At 45.4% G+C, this 22,113-nt stretch overlaps 1 protein-coding gene across 3 annotated transcripts in view; it reads left to right on the top strand.

Annotated features, from left to right (window-relative positions):
* LOC137339901 (STE20-like serine/threonine-protein kinase) overlaps window positions 1–22,113 on the top strand; it is a 148,421-nt gene that overhangs the window by 60,686 nt on the left and 65,622 nt on the right. For all 3 annotated transcript variants that reach the window (XM_068001956.1, XM_068001955.1, XM_068001954.1), the window contains exons 4-11: window positions 2,043–2,192; window positions 3,709–3,781; window positions 4,476–4,670; window positions 6,897–6,978; window positions 9,012–9,143; window positions 10,852–12,069; window positions 16,951–17,081; window positions 20,784–20,907. In XM_068001956.1, the coding sequence (XP_067858057.1) occupies window positions 2,043–2,192; window positions 3,709–3,781; window positions 4,476–4,670; window positions 6,897–6,978; window positions 9,012–9,143; window positions 10,852–12,069; window positions 16,951–17,081; window positions 20,784–20,907 (2,105 nt within the window). The remainder of the gene's footprint in view (window positions 1–2,042; window positions 2,193–3,708; window positions 3,782–4,475; window positions 4,671–6,896; window positions 6,979–9,011; window positions 9,144–10,851; window positions 12,070–16,950; window positions 17,082–20,783; window positions 20,908–22,113) is intronic.

Genomic DNA, 22,113 nt, shown 5'->3' with positions numbered 1-22,113 from the left:
ATAAGGGGTCGCCCGTTTAAGACGGAAATGAGGAGGAATTTCTTCTCCCAGAGGGTCGTGAATCTTTGGAATTCTTTACCCCAAAAAGCTGTGGAGGCTGAGTCATTGAATACATTCAAGGCTGAGTTAGACAAATTTTTGATCAGCAACGGAGTCAAAGGATATGGGGAAAGGGCGGGAAAGTGGAGTTGAGGTAAAAATCAGATCAGCCATGATCTCATTAAATGACGGAGCAGGCTCGAGGGGCCGAATGGCCTACTCCTGCTCCTACCTCTTATAGTTTTATGGGCAAGGAGACCCTGAGCTCCAGAAAATAAATTAAATTGAGCTGCTCTCGGAGTCTGCCAACAGGTATCCATAATAAAAACAGAAAATGTTGGAAAAGCTCAGCAAGTGGCATTTGTGGAGAAAGAAACAGAGTTAACATTTCAGGTCGAAGATCTTTTGTCAGAACTGGAAGATGTTTGAACAAGTACAGAGCCAGGAAAAGTGGGGGGAGGGGAGGAAAGTACAAAAGGGAAGGTCTGTGAGAGGGTGGAGGGCAGGAGTGATTAAATGACAAAAGGGATGATGGTGCAAGGCAAAGAAGGTGGGTATGGGACAAGTAAAGAAACAAAAGATTGGTCTGGAAGAGCTGTAAATGGCAACAGCAGAACCATTACCAGCACCTGCTGTCCAACAAAAAATATGGGAGCAGAGGTTATGATCTGAAGTTAGTGAAATCAGTGTTGAGTCCGGAAGGTTGTAAAGTGCCTAAATGAAAGATGAGGTGCTGGTCCTCGAGCTTACGTTGAGCTTCATTGGAACAGTGTAAGAGGTCGAGGACAGAGATGTCAGAGTGGGAGTGGGAGTGGGACGGGGAATTAAAATGGCAAGCGACCGGCGGGTCAGGGTCACGCTTGCAGACTGAGCGGAGGTGCTCAGTAAAACAATCACCCAGTCTGCATTTGGTCTCCCCAGTGTAGAGGAGACTGCATTGTGTGCAGTGAATACAGTATAATAAATTGAAAGAAGTACAAGTAAACCGCTGTTTCACCTGAAAGGAGTGTTTGGGGCACTGGGCAGTGGGAGGGGAGGAGGTGAAGGGGCAGGTGTTGTGTCTCCTGTGCTCGCATGGGAAAGTGCCATGGGGAGGAGAGCGGGTGTTGGGGGTGATGGAAGAGTGGACCAGGGTGTCGCAGAGGGAGCGGTCCCTTCGGAATGCTGAAAGGGGAAGGGAGGGGAAGATGTGTTTGGTGGTGGGATCACGCTGGAGGTGGCGGAAATGGCTGAGCATGATACGTTGAACATGGAGGCTGGTGGGGTGGAAGATGAGGACAAGAGGGACTGTATCATGATTCCGGGAGGGAGGGAAAGGAGTGAGGACAGAAGTGCAGGAAATAGGACAGACACGGTCGAGGGCCCTATCAACTACAGTGGAGGGGATTCCTCGGTTGAGGAAAAAGGAAGACATATTGGAAGCACTGGTGTGGAAGGGGGCATCGTCAGAACAGATGGAACAGAGACGGAGAAACTGGGAGAAGGGAATAGAGTCCTTACAGAAAGCGGAGGAAGTGTATTCAGGATACCTGTGGGAGTTGGTGGGCTTATAATAGATATTGGTTGACAGCCTATCCCCAGAAATGGAGATAAAGAAGTCGAGGAAGGGAGGGGAAGAGTCGGAGATGGACCAAGTGAAGGTGAGGGAAGGGTGGAAATTGGAAGCAAAGTTGATGAAATTTTCCAGTTTCCAGTTGCCCATATTTGGCTCACTGGGGGTCTCCTGTGGCAAAAAGCGGGTACTGCAGCAGGATAGTCTCACCATCAGTGGGAATGCAATCATTTTACACCCACCGAGGGTCAGAAATGGCTGAAACCCCATTCACAGAGCAGTGTGGAGTGCAGCAGCTTAGATAGGATACTATTAGACTATTGGAGGAATGATGTTGCTGGCATGAGATTAGCAGCAGTCCTCCCTCATACTCACAGTGTTCAGTATAATCTTTGCCAGATTTACCCTCTTATTGTTACACCTCTTCCTGTGTTACCTCCCTATGTTGCAGAACTGGAGAGGGCCCTGACCGAGCCTCAAATTCGTGTAATTTGTAAGCAGACGCTGGAAGCACTGAGCTACCTCCATGACAATAAGGTGATACATCGAGACCTAAAGGCTGGGAATATCCTGCTCACCATGGACGGGGATGTCAAACTGGGTAAAGCCTCTGCTCTTCAGCAGCAACAATGTGACCATGTTCTTAATGTAACTGTGTCTGAACTGAACATCTGGCCTGCAATGGCGTCTGTACTGAACATCTGGCCTGCAATGGCATCTGTACTGAACATCTGGCCTGTAATGGTGTCTGTACTGAACATTTGAACTGTAATAGTGTCTGCACTGAACAGCTGGCCTGTAATGGCATCTGCGCTGAACAGCTGGCCTGTAACGGCGTCGGCGCTGAACAGCTGGCCAAATTAAAATATTTGTAAGCCAAAAGTACCACAAACCCATCCTGAGCTAAAAAGAGAAATATTAGTCAGCATCGGAAAGAGAAAAGACAGCTTAATGTTTCGGGTGGGAACCCTGACCCTAGCAGCCACTTACAGTTTGCATAACATTGGAAAGGGGGACTGTGATTGTGCCAATGTCCCTGTACTCCTCCCATTGGATCGCTGAGCTAATCCAATTATATGTGGAACATAGTTATGTTTAAAGATGACAGAAGTGCCCGAGGGGGAGGGGTGTGGCCGTGCCCGAGGGGGCGGGTGTGGCAGTGCCCGAGGGTCAGGGTGTGGCAGTGCCCGAGGGTCTGGGTGTGGCAGTGCCCGAGGGGGCGGGGTATGGCAGTGCCCAAGGGGGCGGGGTGTGGCAGTGCCCGAGGGTCAGGGTATGGCAGTGCCCGAGGGTCAGGGTGTGGCAGTGCCCGAGGGTCTGGGTGTGGCAGTGCCCGAGGGTCAGGGTGTGGCAGTGCCCGAGGGTCTGGGTGTGGCAGTGCCCGAGGGGCGGGGTATGGCAGAGCCCGAGGGGGCGGGGTGTGGCAGTGCCCAAGGGGGCGAGGTGTGGCAGTGCCCGAGGGTCAGGGTGTGGCAGTGCCCGAGGGGCGGGGTGTGGCAATGCCCAAGGGGCGGGGTGTGGCCATGCCCAAGGGGCGGGGTGTGCCAGTGCCCAAGGGTCAGGGTGTGGCCATGCCCGAGGGGGTGGGGTGTGGCAGTGCCCGAGGGGCAGCATACATTTTCTGTCTATGTTCTTTATCGGTATTGGGAAAGTAATGAGTGGAACTGAGGCAGGTTTAGGACATTCTTTTCATTTTAATCTTTCTTGTTTTTTTTATTAATAGTCAAGACAATATGGCCTTCTGCCTGATAATGGCTGTAGTATATTTTAGCAGAAATGCAAATATTATTATTATGATCAAGGCCATTGATTCGTAGTTATCACAGAAAAATGTACAGAATTCGTTACCAACCACAATGGCATAAATCTCAGAATCTCCTGTAATAAAAATGAATTAGATTTATTCAGTCACTGTTAAGCTGCGGCCTTGATTATCGTCAGTGATTATTGCACTGGCTGGCAGTGCGGGCACTGAGGCTGGTGGCCTGCAGCTTGTGCTGCCCAGTGCCTGGAGTCAGTTTAATAAATTCAATGTTATTAACATTCTGCCTGTCCAGGCCCAGAATCAGTGGCCCAGGTACCAGGTTGAGTCACGTTCCTTTCTTTGTGTATTGCAGCTGATTTTGGGGTCTCAGCTAAAAACAGCAGGACAGTACAACGAAGGGACTCCTTTATTGGGACACCTTACTGGTAAGATGTGGCTTTTACTGCTGTGCTTGTGCATTGTGAAGACCCTGGGGCTGTATGTACTATGTATTTTTTTTATATTCGTTTATGGGATGTGAGTGTCACTGGCAAGGCCAGCATTTATTGCCCATCCCTAATTGCCCTTTAGAAGGTGGTGGTGAGCTGCCTTCTTGAACCGCTGCAGACTTATGTCTTTTTGAGGCGGGATTGTACAACTGAGTGGCTTGCTAGGCCATGTCAGAGGGCAATTAAGAATCAACCATAATGCTGTGTGACTGGAGTCACATATAGGCCAGACCGGGTAAGGACGGCAAGTTTCCTTCCCTAAAGGACATTAGTGAAACAGATGGTTTTTACGACAATCCAGTAGTTTCTTGGTCACCGTCACTGATATTAGCTTTTTATTCCAGATTTTAAAAAATTGAATGTAATTCCTTAGTTGCGAGCAGCAGGATTTGAACTCGTGTCTCCAGATTATTAGTCCAGGCCTCTGGATTATTAGTCCAATAACATAACCACTATTTATCAGTGCATGCCTGTTTCCCAGTGTATGGGGCTGTATGTACTGGGTATTGATCAGTTCAGGCTCATTTCCCAGTGTATGGGGCTGTATGTACTGGGTATTGATCAGTTCAGGCTCATTTCCTAGTGTGTTGCCTCAGACATGCAGTGACTCGTTGGGCCTGTGTTTCTCTAGGATGGCCCCTGAAGTGGTGATGTGCGAGACGTCAAAAGACAGGCCCTACGATTACAAGGCAGATATCTGGTCACTGGGTGTCACCCTGATTGAGATGGCACAGATGGAGCCTCCACACCACGAGCTGAACCCTATGAGAGTATTGCTGAAAATTGCTAAAGCTGACCCACCCACCCTGGCTCAGCCATCCCGATGGTGAGTGTCTTTATACATGTGCACGTCAGCCAGTTGCAAGGATCCCCTTTCAATACAAAGTGATTTTTTTTCTTTTAATAATATTTGCTGCTCTTGTTAAATATTTCATCCAGAACCTTTGTGTAGTTCGATGTTGTGCATGGGTCAGACCTGTACTGTCCTTACAGTGGACCTGTACCACCCAAATCCAAGAATAATCACCACTTCAGTTGTGTGCAGTGTCGGAATAATCCATCCTGTTCACTTCCACTTTCCTTATACTCCTCTGGCACCTTCTTCATGCACCTCACCTTGTTCCAACCCTCCTGTCACTCTTTTAAAACCCTATTTGTCTACTGTGTACAGTTCTGGTCACCCTATTATAGAAAGGATATTATTAAACTAGAAAGAGGGCAGAAAAGATTTACTAGGATGCTACCGGGACTTGATGGTTTGACTTATAGGGAGAGGTTGGATAGACTGAGACTTTTTTCCCTAGAGAGTAGAAGGTTTAGGGGTGATCCTATAGAAGTCTATAAAATAATGAGGGGCATAGATAAGGTAGATAGTCAAAATCTTTTCCCAAAGGTAGGGGAGTCTATAACGAGGGGGCATAGATTTAAGGTGAGAGGGGAGAGATACAAAAGGGTCCAGAGGGGCAATTTTTTCACTCAAAGGGTGGTGAGTGTCTGGAACGAGCGGCCAGAGGCAGTAGTAGAGGCGGGTACAATTTTGTCTTTTAAAAAGCATTTGGACAGTTACATGGGTAAGATGGGTATAGAGGGATATGGGCCAAGTGCAGGCATTTGGGACTAGCTTAGTGGTATAAACTGGGCGACATGGACATGTTGGGCTGAAGAGCCTGTTTCCATGTCGTAAACTTCTATGATTCACCCGCAAGCCCCACCCTGAGATTCTCCCTGAGATAGCCTTCCTTCTTTCCTCCCTCAGCCTCTGAACTGAGCGTCGACTCACCCTTAGTGATTTCAGTCTCATCTCAGCTTGCCCTGTCCTCAGGATTTACCCCCTAAACCACTCCTTCCATATAAACTGTCTTACCATAATCACAGCTGCTCCCTCGACCTTGCCATCTCCTGGGATCCTGGGCTTTACTAATAGAGGCATAGAGTACAAAAGCAAGGAAGTTATGCTAAACCTTTATAAATCACTGGTTCGGCCCCAGCTGGAGTATTGTGTCCAATTCTGGGCACCACACTTTAGGAAGGCTTTCAAGGCCGTAGAGAGGCTGCAGAAGAGATTTACTAGAATGGTACCAGGGATGAGGGACTTCAGTTATGTGGAGAGACTGGAGAAGCCAGGGTTGTTCTCCTTAGAGCAGAGAAGGTTATGGGGAGATTTAATAGAGGTGTTCAAAATCATGAATGGTTTTGATAGAGTAAATAAGGAGAAACTCTTTCCAATGACAGAAGGATTGGTAACCAGAGGACACAGATTTAAGGTGATTGGCAAAAGAAACAGATGAAATGAGGGAAAAAAATTTAACGCAGCGAGTTGTTATGATCTGGAATTCACTGCCTGAAAGGGTGGTGGAATCAGATTCAGTAATAACTTTCAAAAGGGAATTGGATAAATACTTGAAGGGAAAACTTTGCAGGGCAATGGGGAAAGAGCAGGGGAATGGGACTAATTGGATAGCTCTTTCAAAGAGCCGGCACAGGCACAATGGGCTGAATGGCCTCCTTCTGTGCTCTATCATTCTATCATTCTATGATTCTATACTCATCTGGTTTCGATCACTGATAAGGCCTGCTGGGAGTGTTTGATGGGACAGTGTAGAGGGAGCTTTACTCTGTAAACAGTGATGTTTTCTATCACAGCCCTGCTGCAATTGGAACACTGGCTGTTTAAAGAATTAATATTGTTTTTTTAACATGGGTGATGTTCTAAACCGTGAGGTAGCACCTAGCATGCACAGTTTTCTTCTATTGCTTGGCAAAGCTGAGTCTCAGCTTGGCTCGGTTAGGAGCATCATCACCTCTGAGCTGGTTATCAGATGCTGACTCACCTGCTGAATGTTTCAGTTTTCTGTCCTGTTTCCCATTTCCAGTCTCTGCAGTTATTGCTTTTTATTAACATTTATCTCATCGCTATTGATGGGATCTCACTGTGCACACTGGCATCAACAATTAGCTACATAACAGCACTTTGGCCTGTTTCTGAGAGACATGACCAGGTCCTATGCAAGTCTTTTATATTCTATCTCATGGCTGCTGTTTCTCGCTCTAGGTCTCCTGAGTTCAGTGACTTCCTGAAGAAAGCGGTAGAGAAGAATGTAGAGGTGAGGTGGACGTGCCAGCAGCTGCTACAGGTGAGTGCAACCCATGTTTGATGGGCACTGAATGGGGAAGAGCTCCATGTTCTGACCTGCACCAGTGCTGATGAGAGGGCTGAACTGATCAATATTGTGATAATACTGTGAGCAGCCCAGATTATAAATACAAAACTATAAGGGGCGGATACCTGACACTGTTAGCAGTCCAAATTGATAAATACTTAACGATAAGGGGCGGACAGGGCCTTGGTTTAATGTCCCAGCTTCTCTGACAGTGCAGCACTCCCTCAGTACTGCACTGAATTGTAAGCCTAGATTATGTGCTCAAATCTCTGGAGTGGGGTTTGAACGCGGAACCTTCTGACACAGAGGCGAGAGTGATACCACCGAGACGCGGTTGACACCTGTGTGAACCTGGATGCTATCAGAGTTTATTGACTGGTGGAGCAGCATGATAACTGAGCCTGATCCTGTCCTCACATCCACACTTTCTTCAGGAGTCACTGGAAAGTGATGAAGAGTGGGAATCCTGGTTAGTTTTCCAATTCCCATCGCAGGAGTGCTGAAGCCAACTCTGGTGTCCTATCTGAGATCAGCTAACTCAATGCAGACTAGGGATCGAACCTGGGACCCACTAGTCCCTATGATTCAGAGCCACGTTGGGCAGTGCATTTACCCATTGAGTGACTGGGGGAAGCCTGGAATTTCTGTTGTGTTCTGGTTCCGAGTGGAGCCCGACTGGCCTGTCAGAGTTTGTGGGCCACTCATTCTGTGCAGCAGCTGGTTTCTATATCAGATCAGCCAGTCGAAGTGTGCAGCTTTAGAAATCGAGGAGAAACAGCTGATGGGGAGAGAGAAGGAACTGCTTTGAGGTGTCTCCATTCTCTTATGTGAAGATCATCAGAAAAATAGTAACTTCATGTCTATCGGACTGTGCTGTTTCGGCCTAACATCCTGTGCACCTGTGAGTATAGGTTAGAGCCTGTTTGTTAGGTGCTTGTAGTCTGTGCACCTGCACTGGGATTAGTGTCTTGCTGTGTGGTTTGTCAGTCTGACACCTTGGTGCTGAGAATCTGCACCATGTGCATTAAGTAATGTAATGTGCAGAGAGCTCCCAGTACGAGCCCTCATGTCAGCTCTTCATGACAGCAAGCACGAGTTTTAGTTCAGTGAAATGATCCGGAGTCAGTCCCTCTCCATTAACCCTTTCCTCACCCTGATCCGGAGTCAGTCCCACTCCATTAACCCTTTCCTCACCCTGATCCGGAGTCAGTCCCACTCCATTAACCCTTTCCTCACCCTAATTCGGAGTCAGTCCCACTCCATTAACCCTTTCCTCACCCTAATCCGGAGTCAGTGCCACTCCATTAACCCTGTCCTCACCCTGGTCCGGAATCAGTCTCACTCATTAACCTTTCCTCGCCCAGATCAGTCTCATTCCCCACTAACCCTTTCGTAGCGCTGATCTGGAGCCAGTTCCTATTGTTCAATTTGCCCAGAGCTTAAAGGTTTTGCTGTCTGATTGCAACAAAGCCTTAAAGTTAAAGAAATAAAAATGTAACATTCTGAAATTGCACAGCACCGATATCTGCAGTGGAGACAGGTGAACATTTCGGGCGCGGCCCAGTTTAGATGGAGGGCCTTGCCCGTGATATTAACCTTTCAGTGCTGATGGACTGTGTGTATTTCTGGTTCTATTTAAGATTTCCAGTATTCCTTTAGTCCCATCACAGATAAAGAGCCTCTTCGCTGGAGCCCAACTTCAGCTCATGTTTAACATCACTTAGTGTAAGTGGTGCAGAAGCTTCTTCAAAATCCTTCTCTTGGGAGTGCTGCAGAGCCGTGACGTTTGTTTCTTTTCCCAGTGGATGCTCTGCTGAGGGTTGCTGTTGCTGACTGTACTGCTTCCAAATGCACAGCCGGTTGTTGTTACAGCACAGTGACACATGCAGCACCTAACTCAGTGGAAGATCTCTGGCCTTGGGTAATTGAGAACACGAAGAGGGGTTGTGTGATGAACTGTGCGTGTCTGAGAGCTTGTTCCTAAATCTTCTCCTCTTTCTCTGCAGCACCCATTTGTGGTGAATGTTAACAGCAATAAGCCAGTGAGGGAGCTGATTGCAGAAGCAAAGGCAGAGGTAACGGAAGAGATTGAGGAAAGCAAGGAGGATGAAGAGGAGGAGGATTCAGAAAATGCAGCAGTGAGTATCCGATACATCTCCCAGTACAGTGATACCCAATAATTGGGAGTTTTGCTGGCAAGGTAGTGGTTACTTTGCTTACTTCACAGCCTTGTGTGCATAGACTGCAGTCCTGAGTCTTGCCAGCTCTTTAAGCCACCCACCCATATTATCAGGTCCGTTGATTCTCTGCCAGGTCACTGAGTGAAGCAGTTTGAGCTGGATAGAGAGCACCATGCAGGTCCCAGTGTGATACATTTAAACCACAAGCAGCCTGCACCAGGCAATCCGTGGGCACGGTATGTCTGCTTAGATCCATCATGTGGTTTGAATGTCCATTCGCACTGGGAGCTGTGTGGTGTCTGTTCATATATTTGGTAAATAATTGTTTAAAAAAGAACATTTAAGAGAAGTGCAGGGCTGAGCTCACGGCCAGTTGATGCAGATTTGTGATGTCAGGGGTGATATGCAGCTTGTGAAGGACAGGTTTTGGGAATAACTCAACATGGCAATCACTAACAAGTGGATGTCAGGGAAGGACAGGAATGGGCCCGTATGGTGATGCCCTCAATGGTTGAGAAGCTTGTGGTTACTTGCCATCTAGGTTCAAACGATCATTTGGGCAAATTATTAGAGGTTTGCTGTACCACAGCAGGACTGATATCAGGAAATTCTTCTTCACACAAAGAGTGATTGGCAAGAATGGACTCGGGAAGGAACATTAGGAACAGGAGTAGGCCATTCAGCCCCTCAAGCCTGTTCCTCCATTCAGTCAGATCATGGCTCAGCTGTACCTCAACCCCATTTACCCACCTTTGCTCCATATCCCTTAATACCCTTACCAACAAAAATCTACCGGTCTCAGTCTTGAAAGCTCCAAATGTCCCCCAGCATATGCAGCCTTTTTGGGGAGAGAGTTCTAGATTTCTAATGCCATTTGTGTTAGGGGAGTGTAGGCAAAAACCGTAGAATTATTTAAACTTCTGGATACTCTGAAGGGGACACAGTGGGTTCTTTCAGGATATAGAGAGTTGGATGGTCGTTTATCACGTGAAGGTGAATGGGTATAGAGGGATATGGGCCAAGTGCAGGCAACTGGGACTAGCTTAGTGGTATAAACTGGGCGACATGGACATGTTGGGCCGAAGGGCCTGTTTCCATGTTGTAAACTTCTATGATTCTATAACCCTCCCCCCACCCCTTTCCCCTGAAGGTACCATGATATTAAAAGAAGGGGCCTCTTTCATTAATTAGGTGCCACAGTGGAAAAGCTAATGCTATGTGGACAACTTTTGATGGACTGAACAGCCTTTTCTCAACCTTGAATTTCCCTATGCTGTTAATTGTTCTGCAGTGCTTAGGCTGCTATTGCTGAAATGGTGGATCTAGTAACTCCACTTGATTCTTTTACCCAATAGGGGACATCCTCACTCCTTGTGTTTCCCCCAACACCATCAACTAGTTGAGATTGTGAACATGTAACCCCTGCTAATGTTGCTCTGTACTTGGCTACTGTAATGTATGCCTCAGCTAATACAAACTTTCTGCATATGAATGGCAGTCCTGTTTTAGTAATCTATTATCTTCTGGTGTGAACTCGGTGTTAGACTGCCTTTGTTTCATGGGTACAACTAGTTATGAATAGAACTGTGAATTAAACGGACCACACGGGTATAACTGTGGACCGGAATTACACAACAAAACAGTTTTATTTTTTGTTTTTCTCTAGGCTCTGCCAGGACACAAACGGGCCCCGTCAGATATCAGCACAGCCAGTTCCGAGGATGAGAAACTTTCCCAGTCTCCCTCGATCCTTGAGTCTGTGTCTGAGAAAATGGAGACAGAGACCGCAGAGGAAAACGCAGATAAGGTCAGCGACAAGCTGTCAGACGAGGGCATAGGTACCAGCGATGGGGAGAAGCCGGAGAGCGACAGGTTGATGGAGAACAATGCTTCTGACACCAGTAATGAAGAGGCGCAAGGAGGCAGCGAGGATCTTTACACTGAGGCTGATAAACTTTCAACGCCTGAGGAGGAACCAAAGGCAGAGGAGTCGAGTGCAGAGACCCCAAGATCTCAAGGTAGCACTGAAGTACTTCTGAAGGAAGGCGAGGAACAGGAGGAGGTTACGGAACCTGAAAAGGAAATAAAGAAAGAGCCAGAGCTGGAAAAAGAAAATGAAAGTGGAGAGGAAAAGAAAGTGGCACTCGCAGAGCCAAATGAAGCAGAGCCTGGGACAGAGAATGAAGCAGCCAACATTAAACTGACAGAGGCCTCGTCTGTGACAGAACCAGAGAAAGGCGAGCAAGGAGATGAAGAAGCAGTGAAGGAAGCTTCCGTCATAACAGAGGAGGTCAGTGAGAAACCAAAAGAGAGTGTCATTGAAGCAGCACAGGAGACAAATGCTGAGGAAAGACAGCAGGAGTTGGTACAGCCGACTATAAACACCCCAACTCTTCCCAATGAAGAAACAAAGCAGGAGGAGCTGGCTGATGACCTCAAAGTGACCTCCACTACGGAGCCAGTGGAAGGCGAAGGAGTTCCTGAGGTGGAGATTGTAACTGAGAGTTGTGTAAAAGCAGAGGGCACTTCAGAGACAGAGGGTGAGGCCAAGGCACAACCCGAATCTAGCGCTCCCCCAGCAGGGGTAACGGTGAGTGCAGAGTTAAATGAGACAAAAGGTGACGTGTCTTATAGTGTGAAGGAAGCTGAAAGTGCGAGCCAAGGGGACACGAAGCTAGTGATGATCCCTGAAATTAGTGTCACCTCAGAGGAGGTGAAGGAAAATGTAGAGCCTGCTGCTCAATCTAAGAGCACGGGTAAAGAGAAAGAGAGAGATGCAGACTCTGGGAGCGGCTCAATGGCAGACAACAGTAGCATCGACCTAAACCTGTCCATATCCAGCTTCCTGTCTCGCAACAAGGACACGGGATCCATATCTCTACAGGTAAGAACTCAAAATTCAGAAGCAAAAAACACACATTGTTCTTTTTTTAATTATTCATTCTCGGGACGTGGGCAAGGCCAGCATTTATTGCCCATCTCTAGTTGCCCTTGAGAAGGTGGTGGTGCGCCTTTATTGAAATTTAGATTGGTTTGGTTGAAGAAGGCCCTTCAGCCATTTGATCCCATATTTTCAGAATTCCAAACCTACCATCTCCCCATTATAGCTTTAACATTCATCTGAATAGGCAGATGGGACCTCAGTCTAAATTATCATCCAAATAACAGCACCACCAACATCGCAACACTCCTTTAGTATTGCGTTGGAGTGTCACCACAGACTGTGCACTCAGGTCCTAGTGTGGGCCTTGAGCCCACAACCGCCTTTTATTCTGTTGTTTTTCTCTAGGCTCTGCCAGGATGCAAACATGCCCCATCAGATATCAGCACAGCCAGCTCCGAGGATGAGTCTCCCTCGACTCTTGAGTCTGTGTCTGAGAAAATGGAAACTAGAGACTACAGAAGAAAGCAGACACACTGCTATAAGCACTGCTCCACACACATGCACACACACTGCCAACAGTGCTCATGCTCACGGCTACACACACACTGCCAGATGCAGACACACTGCTCTACACACACATAGACTGCAATACGCATATGCATATACAGAGCCATAAAAATGCATACTACGGCACATGTACATACACTACCACAGGAGCATATATACAGACACGGCCACACTTGCACACCCACAATGCCACAAATGCATGAGTGCTGCCTCAAGTGCACGCTCACTGCCTTGTGCACTGCCACACGTGCACACGCACTGTATTCCTGGTTGCTGGAGGCATATTTCTGTGTTTGTCTCTCTTCGTCTGTCAGTCTCTCTCTGTCTCAGTTGTAACAAAATGTAAACATTCTAATTACTTTCAACAAAACATTGGTGATAATTACAGCCTTTCTGTTTGCTTTCAAAATTCAACTCGTTTGTTTTTTAATTTGGAAAAAAATCTCAAATTAAGATGAGGAAACTTTCTCTGACTGACAGGTAGTAGTAATTAACATATTTACCTTTTCTATCAACAAAATTGAAGTGTTAATCAGATAATTATTAGAGGATTTCTGTCTCTTTTCAAAATTCATAGAAATACATAGAAGTTACAACATGGAAATAGGCCATTCAGCCCAACTAGTCCGTGTCAGCATTTACCCTTCACACGAGCAAATAGTCCTAATCACAACAACATTTATATAGCACCTTCAACGTAGTAAAAACCCCACGGCGCTTATTTACCCGTTCTTCCACTGGCTGAGTCGCAGAGATCACTTTGAGGTCATCGGCCTGCTCCTCCTGCTTTGTTTCTTCATTGGGAAGAGCTGGGGTGTTTATAGTCGGTTGTACCACCTCCTGCTGTCTTTCCTCAGCACTCGTTTCCTCAGCTGCTTCAGTGACTCTTTCTTTCAGTTTCACACTGACCTCCTCTGTAACGACGGAAGCTTCCTTCACTGCCTCTTCCTCTCCTTGCTCGCCTTTCTCTGGCTCTGTTATAAACGTGGCGTCCGTCAGTTCAATGTTGGTTGCTTCATTCTCTGTCCCAGGGGCTTTACTCAGAGTGCGGTGAATGTACGTGTTACAATTTTGCAGAGTTTGCATCAGCTAGTCTCTCTGGTTTTATGTCACTAGTCATTGCCATAAATGGACCCCACATCCCCTGTGATGCAGTTTGCATCATTATTCCCCAAGGGATCAAAGCATAGAACCCTCGTTGCCTATAGTGAGACACAGGCCATTCAGCACATCAAGCCTGTGCTGTGTTTTTTTCCACATGAGTCATCTGCCTGGCCCTGACCCAACCCTAAATCCCAGGGACATGTTCATTTCCATAAAGTGGGTGGGTACCTGTGCCATTTATCACCCTGTAATTGAGTATCATAAGAAAACCAGCATTATGGGCCCCACTTCCATCAGGGTCTTATCCAGGATTGCAAGTGCGTGTGCATCATGCAGGCATACTTTGCATGGTGAGCAAGTGAGGTGGAAGTGGTGGGCCCCGTGGCAGGTGACATCATTCCATCTGTCCTGTCTCTTACGACGTAGAATCATAAAAAGGTTACAGCACGGAAGGAGGCCATTCGGCCCATCGAGTCCGCGCCGGCTCTATGCAAGAGCAGTCCAGCTAATCCCACTCCCCCACCCTTTCCCTATAGCCCTGCAAGTTTTTTCCTTTCAAGTACTTATCCAGTTCCTTTTTGAAGGCCATGATTGAATCTGCCTCAGGCAGTGCATTCCAGATCCTAACTGCTCGCTGTGTAAAAATGTTTTTCCTCATGTCACCTTTGGTTCTTTTGCCAATCACCTTAAATCTATGTCCTCTGGTTCTTGACCCTTCTGCCAATGGGAACAGTTTCTCTCTATCTACTCTCTCTAGATCTTTCATGATTTTGAATACCTCGATCAAATCTCCTCGCAAACTTCTCTGTTCCTAGGAGAACAACCCCTGCTTCTCCAGTCTATCCACGTAACTAAAGTCCCTCATCCGGGGAATCATTCTACTAAATCTTTTCTGCACCCTCTCTAAGGCCTTCACATCTTTCCTAAAATGCAGTGCCCAGAACTGGACACAATACTCCAGTTGTGGCCGAACCAGTATTTTATAAAGGTTCATCATGACTTCCATACTTTTGTACTCTATGCCTCTATTTATAAAACCCAGGATCCTGCATGCTTTTTTAACAGCTTTCTCAACCTGACCTGCCACCTTCAATGATTTGTGCACATATACCCCCAGATTTCCCTGTTCCCCTACCCCTTTTAGAGTTGTGCCCTCTAGTTTATATTAGCTCTCCTCGCTCTTCCTACCAAAATGTATCACTTCACATTTTTCTGCATTAAATTTCATCTGCCACGTGTCCACCCGTGCAACCACCCTGTCTATATCCTCTTGAACTCTATCACTATCTTCCTCACTGTTTACTACCCTTCCAAGTTTTGTGTCATCTGCAAATTTGGAAATTGTGCCTTGTACACCCAAGTCCAAGTCATTAATATATATCAAGAAAAGCAGTGGACCCAGCACCGACCCCTGGGGAACACCACTGTACACCTCCCTCCAGTCCGAAAAACAACCGTTCACCACTACTCTCTGTTTCCTGTCACGTAGCCAATTCTGAATCCATGTTGCTACTGCCCCTTTTATTCCATGGACAGCAAATTGACGATAAGCCTACTGCGCATCACTTTATCAAACGCCTTTTGGAAGTCCACATATACCACATCAACTGCATTGCCCTCATTTATTTACACGCGCTTATTTACCCGTCCTGTCAGTAAATAAGCACCGTGGGACATTTCTACTACGTTGAAGGTGCTATATAAATGTTGTTGTGATTAGGACTATTTGCTCATGTGAAGGGTAAATGCTGACACGGACTAGTTGAGCTGAATGGCCTATTTCCATGTTGTAACTTCAATGTATTTCTATGAATTTTGAAAACAGACAGAAACCCTCTAATTATTATCGGATTAGCACTTCTGTTTTGTTGATAGAAAAGGTAAATATGCTAATTACTATTACCTGTCAATCAGATGATTTTTTTTCAAATTTAGAAACAAATGAGTTGAATTTTTAAAGAAACAGAAATGCTATAATTATCACCAATGTTTTGTTGAAAGTAATTAGAATGTTTACATTTTGTTACAACTGAGAGAGAGACAGACAGACAAAGAGAGACAGACACAGAGATATGCCTCCAGGAATACAGTGTGTGTGTGTGGGTGGCAGTGCACAAGGCAGCGAGTGTGCGCTTGAGGCACTACTCATGCATTTGTGGCATTGTGGGTGTGCAAGTGTGCCCGTGTCTGTGTATATGCTCCTGTGGCAGTGTGTGTAGCCGTGAGTATGAGCACTGTTGGCAATGTGTGCATTTTTATGGCTCTGTATATGCATATGCGTATTGGAGTCTGTGTGTGTGTGTGTGTGTGTGTGTGTGTGTGTAGAATAGTGTGTCTGTGTCTGGCAGTGTATGTGTAGCAGTGTGTGTAGCCGTGAATATGAGCACTGTTGGCAATGTGTGTAGCAGTGTGTCTGCTTGTGATGGTGTGTGAGTACATGTGGCAGTTTGCATGAGCAGTGTGCGCTCGATGTGTGGTTACCTGTGCTGTTGATGGAACTGTCTTGCATTGCTGCTGGGCAAGCTTTAATTCCATTTAGATAATTGTCAGCATTTACTTCGATGTTTCAAATAAAAACTGATTTTTACTGATTTTCCCCATCTCGACTTGGGTTTTTTGGGGGTTCAATTTTTCCCCCAATTTTTTTCCCAGTTTTTGATGCTGAAAATAGAACCTGCGAAACAGGTCTTTAAATTGGCAATAAAAAACAACTTTGATGATGTTTAATAAAACAGGAAATGCCGGAACACTCAGTCGGTCAGGCAACCTCTGTGGAGAGGGAAAGGTAGGGTTAACGGTTCAGGTCGATGACCCTTCGTCAGAACCGGAAGATCTTGAAAGGATAACATTGCCTTCCTCTCTCCACAGAGGCTGCCTGACCTGCTGAGTGTTTCCAGCATTTCCTGTTTTAATTTCAGATTTCCAGCTTCTACAGGATTATGCTTGTTATTTGATGATCCTTACATAGAGGTGACCCGTCCAATAAGCCAATCAGTACTAGTTCAGTATGCAGCTACTTGCTTTCCTGTGAGCGGGGTCTCAATGGCAAGAAGGGGTGTGGTCCTGATCAGTGCGAGAGCTGTGAACATAGAGCATTCTTGTACTGGAGCAGGAGACAGTCAGTATAGGTACTGGAGCAGTAGACAATCAGTATAGGTATTGGTCTGTTTCACTCACTCGTTCCTTTCTGTATTTGTGTTAATTTGTTAGGAAATGAGGCAGCAGAAAAAGACACTGAAGAAAACACGTAAGTTTATGGTAGATGGTGTGGAGGTGAAAGTGACAACGTCAAAAATTGTTACCGATAATGACAAAAACAATGAAGAAATGAGGTATCTCAGGTAAGAGACTGATGCTAATTGTGATTTGTGCCAGTTTTGTGAAGTGTTTCAAAGGAAACACTTTGAGAGGATTTTGTGTTTGGAGTAAATAACTTCGACGAATTTCTAATCCTGGATTATCCCTCAGTGAGGGTCCAACATGAAATTGAGTTTGTGGCAGCATTTAAATTCATTGTATCACCCAGTGATTTCACACTGGTTCCCATGAACAAGTCTTATCCACTGTTATCAGGATGTTATACCTTCCTGTAATCTACCCTTGCAGAACTGTGTGATCTGAAGATTAATAATTTATTTCCCTAGTTCCAGAAATTTACTTCCTAGATTAAAGAAAGACTTGTGTTTACAGAGCACCTTATCACATAGTAGGTACAGCACAGGGGGAGGCCATTGGGCCCATCGAGCCTGTGCCAGCTCTTTGAAAGAGCTATCCAATTAGTCGCATTCCCCTGCTCTTTCCCCTGAATGAGACATCTCTCAATGGTTTCAAAGTGTTTCACGTACAATGAATTAGTTTGAAATGCGGTGATTGCTATTATGTATTTAAATGCAGTCTCATATTTACATAAAATCATAGAAAATTTACGGCACAGAAGGAGGCCATTCGGCCCATCATGTCCGCGCCAGCTGAGAAACGACCCACCCAGCCTAATCCCACTTTCCCGCATTTATAGAATCATATAATGATAATAAACTCAGTCCGGAATTTTTCAAACTAAACTAATGTATCTATAACTAAATAAAAACATGAAGTAGAAAAGGTTATAAAAATACTGAAAGTACAACCTATCATAATAACCTAAACATAAATGCAGCAAGAAGATCTGTAATGGGTCCGTTACCCTTTGCAAGAATATCCTCAGATATGGAAAGTTACTGATACTTGTTGGAAAAAATTCTGTCTCTGAATAGCAGATTCTGCCTGTTTTTATTCTCTTCACTAGTTTCAGAACTAGTGAACTACCGAGAGCTCAATACTGCAAAAAGCCTAGAGGAGATTAGAAAGTGCAGGGGCGAAATTAAAAAGGAAATTAGGAAAGCAAAGAGAGGGCATGAAAAAATACTGGCAAGTAAATTCAAGGAAAAACTCAAAGATGTTTTATAAATATTATAAAGAGCAAGAGGATAACTTAAGGAAAGAGTAGGGCCTATTAGAGACCGAAAAGATAACTGGTGTGCAGAGGCAGAAGACATGGGCATGCTTCTTAATGAATACTTTGCGTCTGTCTTCACAAAAGAGGGGGACGATGCAGATATTGTAGTTAAGGAGGAGGAGTGTGAAATATTGGATGGGATAAACATAGTGAGAGAGGAAATATTAAGTAGTTTAGCATCTTTGAAAGTAGACAAATCACCAGGCCTGGATGAAATTATCCCAGGCTGTTAAGAGAAGCACGGGAGGAAATAGCGGAGGCTCTGACCATCATTTTCCAATCCTCTCTGACTACAGGTGTGATGCCAGAGGATTGGAGGACTGCTAACGTTGTACCATTGTTTAAAAAGGGCGAAAGGGTTAGACCGAGTAATTATGGGCCAGTCTGCCTAACCTCGGTGTTAGGCAAATTATTGGAAAAAATTCTGAAGGGCCTATTAATCATCATTTAGAAAGGCATGGATTAATCAAGGACGGACAGCGTGGATTTGTTGCGGGAAGGTCGTATCTGACTAACTTGATTGAATTGTCAGACGAGGTAACAAGGAGGGTGGATTAGGGTAGCATATTTGATGTAGTCTACATGGATTTTAGCAAGGCTTTTGACAAGGTCCCACATGGCAGACTGGTCAGAAAAGTAAAAGCCCATGGGATCCAAGGGAAAGTGGCAAGTTGGATCCAAAATTGGCTCAGTGGCAGGAAGCAAAGGGTAATGGTCGACGGGTGTTTTTGTGACTGGAAGGCTGTTTCCAGTGGGGTTCCACAGGGCTTAGTACTAGGTCCGTTGCTTTTTGTAGGATAGATCAATGATATAGATTTAAATGTAGGGGGCATGATTAAGAAGTTTGCAGATGATACAAATGTTGGCCGTGTGGTTGATAATGAGGAGGAAAACTGTAAATTGCAGGAAGATATCAATGAACTGATCGGGTGGGCAGAAAAGTGGCAAATGGAATTCAATCCGGAGAAGTGTGAGGAAATGCATTTTGGGAGGGCAAACAAGGTAAGGGAATACACAATAAATGGGAGGATACTGAGAGGTGTAGAGGAAGAGAGGGACCTTGGAGTGCATGTCCACAGATCCCTGAAGGTAGCAGGACAGGTAGATAAGGTGGTTAAAAAGGCACACGGGATACTTTCCTTTATTAGCCGAAGCAGAATATAAGAGCAGGGAGATTATGCTAGAACTGTACAAAACACTATTAGGCCACAGCTAGAGTACTGCGTACAGTTCTGGTCACCACATTATAGGAAAGATGTGATTGCACTAGAGAGGGTACAGAGGAGATTTCCGAGGATGTTGCTAGGACTGGAGAAATTTAGCTATAAGGAAAGATTGGATAGGCTGGGGTTGTTTTCTTTGGAACTCAGGAGGCTGAGGGGTGATTTAATTGAGATGTATAAAATTATGAGGGGTCTAGATCGAGTGGGTAGGAAGGACCAATTTCCCTTAGCAGAGAGGTCAATAACCAGGGGACATAGATTTAAAGTGATTGGTAGAAGGATTAGAGGGGAGTTGAGGAAAGATTTTTTCACCCAGAGGTTGGTGTGGGTCTGGAACTCACTGCCTGAAAGGGTGGTAGAGGCAGAAACCCTCATCGCATTTAAAAAGTACTTGGATGTGCACTTGAAGTGCTGGAAAGTGGGATTAGGCTGGGTGGCTCTTTTTCGGCCGGCACAGACACGATGGGCTGAATGGCCTCCTGTGTTGTAAATTTCTATGATTCTATGATTCAGAACAGGTATATTGATTTGAAGTATAATGTATGCACATAACTCACAAAGGAAACAAAACATATGACTTGGTCTTACCATATACCGGAATTTGAAAGATACTGTGTTAAAGCGAACTCCCTCCACTTACCTGGCAATTCTTTTTAAGTCAGGTTTGAGATGAACTTAATATATTACATTTAAATATTACAATTGACAATGCTACCTGCAGTATACAAATAGAAACATGAGTATGGACCTCGACAGGATTCATATGAGACAATCAGCAGGAAAGTATATTTGTATCTGCTAAGATTCAAATCCCATTAACAAGTTTGATAACTGAATTGTAACCAGACATTGACAATGTATCAAGAATTATCTTCACGTTACTGGAAACAGCTGTTGCTTACGTTGATGCAGCCATTAGCAATTTAAATCACAAAATCAAAGTGAACTATTGCAAAAGACACTGCTTCTTCAACTAAAAATGAATCTGAGCACTTTTAAGTTTGTGGCAGGCAGTGGTGGTTTGGAATTAGCAAATAGGATGGAATGCCGATCGCCATTGATTCTATGGAGCTAGAGGCTGCAGACAGCATCAGCTCTTGACAAAGTCAGGTATCCATGAAGCAGCAGCGAGATTGCTCCCACTCTTTACACTGAAAGCTCCACTCCAGAATTTGTTGAGTGCCAGATGTTGATGGACCTGCAGTGTTTTGACTTCTGATTTCCAGAATTTGTAGTTTTTTTTCTCTCTGTCTCTATGTTGAAAGAATATAGTCTCTCTGAATGTCAGAGTGTCTCCTTGCTGAGTCTCTGCTCCCTCTGTGCAGGCGCCAGGAGTTGCGTGAGCTGCGGCTGCTTCAGAAGGAGGAACAGCGCACACAGCAGCAGCTCAGCAACAAGCTGCAGCAGCAGCGCGAGCAGACCTTCCGCCGCTTTGAGCAGGAGATGACGGTGAGTCTGTACAAATTCGCAGGTTGTGTGATCAGTGAGGGCCTCCCTATAATGGCGGAGAAGCAGCATATCAGGCATGACTGCCCTGTTTGTAAGGGGAATGCAAGCGTGGGGAGCAGCCCATTTGTAATGGAAATGCCTGTGGAATATGGAAGGGGGGACAGTCCTGTCTGCAGTGGGAAAATGGGTAGAACCATCCCAATTGTAGAAACATGGAGGTTTTTACACAGGAGGAGGCAATTCGGCCCTTCCTACCTGTTCTGAATTTAGGTCTCTCTTGTAAACTGATTTTGCACAATCTCATTTTCCTGCTCTCTCCCCAAACTAACCCCAATTTTCTGCAGACCTTTTTGTGTTTATTTATTTCGAACTGCTAGAATTGTGGTAAAGCATTCCATATTCCGAAAACTGTTTGAGTGAAAAAGTTACTTCTAATCCTCCCTTTATCGAGAGCTCATTTTGAAATCACTGCCACTTAACCACCAATGGAAATAGTCTATGAGTTTGCTTTGTCAATTCCTTTTAACATTTTGAACACCTTTATCAAATCCTCCTCAATCTTTTCAGTTTGAGAGAATAAAGTTGGATCAGCCTTTCCACATAAGTCCAACCGCTCATTCCTGGTCTCATCCTGGTAAATCTGCAGTGTACTTTCTCTAGATCTCTTGCTTCCTTTCTATAATGAGACGACCAAAACTACACAGTATTCTTTTTTGTGGTATAAATGATTTGGACTTGAATGTGGGAGGCTTGATCAGAAGTTTTCAGATGATATAAAAATTGGCCGTGTGGTTGATAGTGAGGAGGAAAGCTGTAGACTGCAATGGACTGGTCAGGTGGGCAGAAAAGTGGCAAATGGAATTCAATCCAGAGAAGTGTGAGGTAATGCATTTGGGGAGGGCAAATAAGGCAAGGGAATACACAATAAATGGGAGGATACTGAGAAGTGTAGAGGAAGAGAGGGACCTTGGAGTGCATGTCCACAGATCCCTGAAGGTAACAGGACAGTTAGGTAAGGAGGTTAAAAAGGCATACGGGGTACTTTCCTTTATTAGCCGAGGCATAGAATATAAGAGCAGGGAGGTTATGCCAGAACTGTATAAAACATTGGTTAGGCCACAGCTTGAGTACTGCGTACAGTTCTGTTCACCACATTACAGGAAAGATGTGATTGCACTAGAGAGGGTACAGAGGAGATTTCCGAGG

Source organism: Heptranchias perlo, chromosome 21, assembly GCF_035084215.1.
Source record: "Heptranchias perlo isolate sHepPer1 chromosome 21, sHepPer1.hap1, whole genome shotgun sequence".
Classification (NCBI taxonomy): domain Eukaryota; kingdom Metazoa; phylum Chordata; class Chondrichthyes; order Hexanchiformes; family Hexanchidae; genus Heptranchias; species Heptranchias perlo.
Note: the sequence above shows the minus strand (reverse complement) of the source record. Positions and strands in the feature narration are given on the sequence as shown.